This window comes from Centruroides sculpturatus, unplaced genomic scaffold (genome assembly GCF_000671375.1).
Source record: "Centruroides sculpturatus isolate CEXI.00-Female unplaced genomic scaffold, Cexi_2.0 scaffold1658, whole genome shotgun sequence".
Classification (NCBI taxonomy): Eukaryota; Metazoa; Arthropoda; class Arachnida; order Scorpiones; family Buthidae; genus Centruroides; species Centruroides sculpturatus.
Genome location: NW_019385818.1, coordinates 109150 through 114408, shown reverse-complemented (window position 1 = coordinate 114408; position 5259 = coordinate 109150). Strand labels below are relative to the sequence as shown.

The 5259-nt window shown below is 42.5% G+C and overlaps 2 protein-coding genes across 2 annotated transcripts; one reads left to right on the top strand and one right to left on the bottom strand.

Moving 5' to 3' along the window:
• Positions 1-278: 278 nt before the first annotated feature.
• On the bottom strand, positions 279-1490 carry LOC111642312. Its single transcript, XM_023388644.1, has one exon. The coding sequence runs from the start codon at positions 1488-1490 to the stop codon at positions 279-281; it is 1212 nt and encodes a 403-aa protein (XP_023244412.1).
• Positions 1491-3190: 1700 nt separating this feature from the next.
• Positions 3191-4336, top strand: LOC111642311. Its single transcript, XM_023388643.1, has one exon. It carries the CDS (start codon positions 3191-3193, stop codon positions 4334-4336), a length of 1146 nt encoding a protein of 381 aa, XP_023244411.1.
• Positions 4337-5259: the final 923 nt, after the last annotated feature.

Below are 5259 nucleotides of genomic sequence, written 5' to 3'. Positions count from 1 at the left end.
TATTCTGGCTGCCACAGCTTGCAAATCAGTAGTTATTTGCACCGGTAAGGATGGAATGTGATTTGAAACCAAAATAGCCACACCGCCACTGGCACGGTTGTGGCTATCATCATCCTTGCGGTAGAGATCGAATCCTTTTAAGGTAGTTCTTTCTCCAGGTTTCAAATGGGTCTCCTGGAGTGCCACGCAGAGAGATGAGGTAGATGATGTCAGGTGTTTAATGTCAGAGAAGTTGTTGCGGAAACCACGACAGTTCCATTGGATTATTTTATAATCCATTATGTGTTTGAGGCAGTATTCTTAGAAAAAGTGTCCCTCTTTAGTTTAACTGATGATTTTCCTTTTGGAGGTGACGTTGGTTTGGTTACCTCCATATTATTCTCTTCATCAGAGATATCAGAGAACTCACTCATGGACTGAGCCTCTGATTTTTTAGATTTAGAGAGAGCAACTTTCACTCTCTGTTTGTTTAGCGGGTTCTTGCTTGCCTTTTTTGAACCCACGTTTCTCGTTATTACCCCTGTTTTAGGTAGGGGCGTTTTAGTTTTTGTATTCTCCTTTGTTGTTTCTTCTGATGGTAGTAATAAACATTTCGCATGGCGAGTAAGAGATTCCTTTGGGCAAACAGAAATATCTGTTTGAACCCCTATTGTCTTTGTAGACTTCAAAGCAGCCGCAAAACTCTTCTGTTTCAAAGAAGCGCTTGGGTTGACCATGCGTCGAGCCTCTGGATAGGATATATTGTTTACAGTTTTCACCCGCTGAATCTCTTTCTCTCTCTGCCATGCAGAGCATTTACGAGAGTAGGCAGGATGGGCATCGCTGCAGTTTACACAGCGTGGAGTACTGGTGCACTCAGTACTCTGGTGGCCTTCAATTCCACACTGTGCACATAAGCTTTTGCCACGGCAGGAGGTCTGGGAATGTCCAAATCGCTGGCATTTGAAGCAACGCAGCGGATTTGGAATATACGGTCGAACTGGGCAGCGCAGGTATCCTGCTGTAATGAAGGATGGCAATGACGGTTTTCCAAAGGTGAGAATAAGGTGCTTAGTTGGTATCAACTTGCCGTCTCGACGGATCGAAATTCGTCGAACGGCAGTGACACCTTGGTCCGAAAGACCGATCTGAATGTCTGATTCATTTTCAGACATCAGATCGATTTCAGATATCACACCACGTGATGAGTTCAGACTTGTGTGTGGTGTGGTAGTGACTTGTATGTCTCCTAGCGATTTCATTTTCATAAGCTTTTCAGACTGTTGAGGGGAGGCTGCCTCTACAAGCAGGTCTCCTGACCTCATCTTTTGGATTTTTTTAAGATGCCCAATGGATGATTCAAAAAGTTTCTGAATCAGAAAGGGGGAGCGTTTAGAAAGTGGTGTTTCTCCCGTAGCATGCACGATGAGATAAGATGGTTGGTTAAAGGAACTGTCCTCCTTTAATGGCGGAGCATTGGTACATAATTTTTTGGGTTTTAATGGATCCATATTTAAGAATAAGTATTCAGCTCCTAGTGACCCCACCCACCATGGGGCCCAACAAGGGGATGCCGTCACATGGGAGACTCCCATAGATCGTCACACCAGGGTTTCCCAGAAGCTATACCCTCACAATGCAGTCAAGAAGAGCACATCTTGTATGACATGTCTGCCCGGTCTGCATCGATCGGTTGACTCCAAGCCGAGGTCAAGAATGACTCAACAACCAGCCGATTGACTCAAACAAAGCCTGATTTGAGCCTCCCGTTTATCCGAAGCAAGGGCCAAAGCAGTGTGTTGGGGACGTTATGTTGCCCCTCAACTACCAGGATCCCCCTTTCCGGCATACGGGACACCACGCACGGCAAACACGTGGGTGGGCGTTCAGATCCCAGGGATGGTAAAGAAGAGATACTAAACCATCTCTGGGAGGTCCCCTCACCACGGACAGGAACCCACATCGAGGGGTTTACTAAATTGTCTGTGGTAGTTCTGTTCCTACGAAATCCACTCTGGTGTGGTAAAAAGTAGTTCTTTTCCTCTAGGAGAAACATCAGGCGTCTGTTTACCATCCTCTCTAGGAGTTTACAAACACAACTTGTCAGAGAGATTGGTCTGTAATTAGAGGGATTCTTGCAATCTTTGCCTGGCTTGGGAATGGGAATAATAATAGATAGCCTCCAAGAGTCAGGAAAAGTTTGTTCTATCCATATTCTGTTAAACAGATTCAGAAGATTAGAAAGGGAATTATTTGACAGATTTTTAATCATGCTATATTGGATTTTATCCGGGCCTACAGCAGTATTCCCCGAGCGAGAAATCCCTGTATGTAGTTCTGTGCTGGTGAATGGCACATTTTCATTCTTCATTTAATGAGGAATATAATTTAAATTTTGTTTTTCTCTTTGTGCTTTATAAGCTTGAAAATTTCTTGGATACATGATATCGCTGGATGAAGCAGAAAATGTTTCACCCAGTAAATCAGCAATACCCTGTATATCGCTGATTATTGTGCCATTATTTTCCAGCATGGACACAGAGTGNCTGTAAGAAATATTAAGGATAACGGGATTTGCATCAGATGGGAGACAGGGAACAGAGCGAAAAGCTTGAAAAAGCAATAAAAGAAATCCAGACCCTGCAGAATAAAATCACATGTAAAAGATCGGAAGGAAGACGACCAAGGGTCATATTCCTTAACGTACCGCAATCCATACAAGAAGACGACGTAATAAACTGCATCTACAACCAAAACAATATCTGGAGCGGTATAGAAGAACAAAAATTTAAGGAGGAATGCAAAATCAGCACAATACTAACAAGAGGGAGACACGTAGAAAATTGCAGACACATAGTGTTGTCTGTCCCACCATTAATTAGAAACATTCTCATAAGAGAAAAACATATCTCCATCAACTGGGCTACGATAAAAGTTGATGACTTTGTACCTCTTGTTAGATGTTACCGCTGCTGTGGTGTTGGGCATATCGCCAAAAATTGCGATAAAGATCAGTGCTGCTCACACTGCGGAAAAAACCATCGATTCACAGAGTGTGACAGATTGCAAGAGCCGCCATGCTGCATAAACTGCCTCGAAAGTAACAAAAATCTGCCGAACTCAAAAAGACAGCCTACAAATCACGGGGCACTAAATCCGAACTGCCCAATTACAATAAAACTAAAGGAAGCCGCAATTAAAAAAACCGACTATGGCCTGTAAACCCAAAAGACACAATACGCAAGAAAATACTACAACGCAGCAGAATCAGAATAAAGATACTATAAACATCCTCCAGATAAACACACAAAAGAGCAAAGCGGCATGCTCACATCTCGTCCAAGCGGCTAACGAAAAAAATATAGATATAATTGGGATACAAGAACCATACTATATTAAAAACAAAATTGTAAGATTCGGCAGATGGAGGGTGATTTCCGGCAACACGAACAACAGACCAAAAAGCGGCTTCATAATATGTAATCCCGACCTCGACATAGCGAAAATACCCCAACTAAGCAACGAAAACATAACGACCGTTATTTTACAAGCACACGAGCCAATCATCCTTATAAGTGTGTACTTCTCACCAGAGGAAAATGACGACGATTGCATCAGAGAACTTTCTGACGTATTAAGAAAGATCAGCGACAGAAACATTATTATTACTGGGGACCTAAACGGGAAATCTCCCGTTTGGTTCCACGAGAAAGAGGACAAAAGAGGCAGGCTTATAACAGACTTAATGGAGGAATTTAGCTTGATCTCAACAAATATGTCTACCCACCCAACCTTCTTTACACCGTTCGCCAAAGGATGGACAGACATCTGTCTGGTCTCCGATAAAATGGCACACAAGATTGACAATTGCGAGACTCTACTCAGCCCTACCGCTAGCGACCATCGCTACATCCTAACTCAAATCCAACAAGAAACACCAATCAGAAACTCTAAACCTAATTCCTTTCAAATAAAGCAGACAAACTGGACAATCTTCAGACACGAGTTTGCCAAAAACTGGCAGAATTACGACTTCCCGGCGACCAACACGCAGGAGGAAATAGAGAATTATGCGAAACACTTCATCAATGCTCTAACACTTGCAGGTGAAAAGGCACTAAAATATAAGACCGTGCCGCAGAGAAAGACGCATTGGTGGAACGAATCGCTTAACGACATGAAACGAGAGGTAAACAGAGCGAGAAAAAAATACGAAAGAAATAAAAACACGAGGGAAGAGAACAAATATAAAAACAACTATAAAAGGAAGCTTACAGAGTATAAAAAATCAATAAATAAAACTCGTACAGAATCCTGGAAGAAATTCTGCACGGATTCTAATAAAAAAGGACCGTGAGACCTTCCATATAACCTTATAATAAAAAAACAAAAATCCTCCTACCTCCCAGACATCACGGACCTCAACGACAGCTCTGACATCAATACCACTATAGTAAATAATATTAGACAAATTCTAGATTACCACTTCCCAGAAGACGATCCTGACATGGACTCAACGAAACATAAAAGTATCAGGAGAACTATTCAGAACCCCATCGACACCACAAACGATAGTCTTTTTACGTTTCGGGAAGTGGATAAAGCGATCAAAAGTATGGCTAATAAAAAATCGCCGGGAATAGATGGGATAACGGCTGAAATGCTAAAGGAAGCCTACAAAGAGATCCCAATAGCCTTCCATCATATCTTAAACTCGTGTCTAATCACTGGGTACTTTCCGAGAGAGTGGAAAATCGCTAACATCAAGCTAATACCCAAAAACGAGAACCCTAAAGAACCAAAGGATTATAGGCCGATCAGCTTGCTGCCCACAATGGGCAAGCTTCTAGATGGACTTATTATCGGCAGGATAAATTGGCACCTACACAACTCGCAACAGATGAATAGCAACCAGTTCGGCTTTAGGCCGGGAAAGTCTACCATCGACGCAGCTCTAAGGGCGAAAAAAGTGATCAATGAAGGATGGAAACAGCATAAGCACACTATTCTGGTAAAAGTCGATTTCCATAAAGCATTCGACCACCTCTGGTGGCCGAGCATCCTCAAACGACTTCGCAATACTGGCTGCCCGAAAAATATTTACAACCTCACAAGAGATTACTTAAATAACAGAAGTGTTCAATACAACGGTAACAGTTTCTCCATTAATCGGCCCACGAACAGAGGGTGCCCCCAGGGATCGCGAAGCGGCCCTGGACTCTGGAATATTGTTTGTGACGAGCTTTTAAATTTATTCAAAAATAACAAGGATATAACGAT

Coding starts and splice junctions, on each gene's coding strand:
- LOC111642312 (XM_023388644.1), bottom strand. CDS start 1,490: ATGGATCCATTAAAACCCAAAAAATTATGTACCAATGCTCCGCCATTA.
- LOC111642311 (XM_023388643.1), top strand. CDS start 3,191: ATGGCCTGTAAACCCAAAAGACACAATACGCAAGAAAATACTACAACG.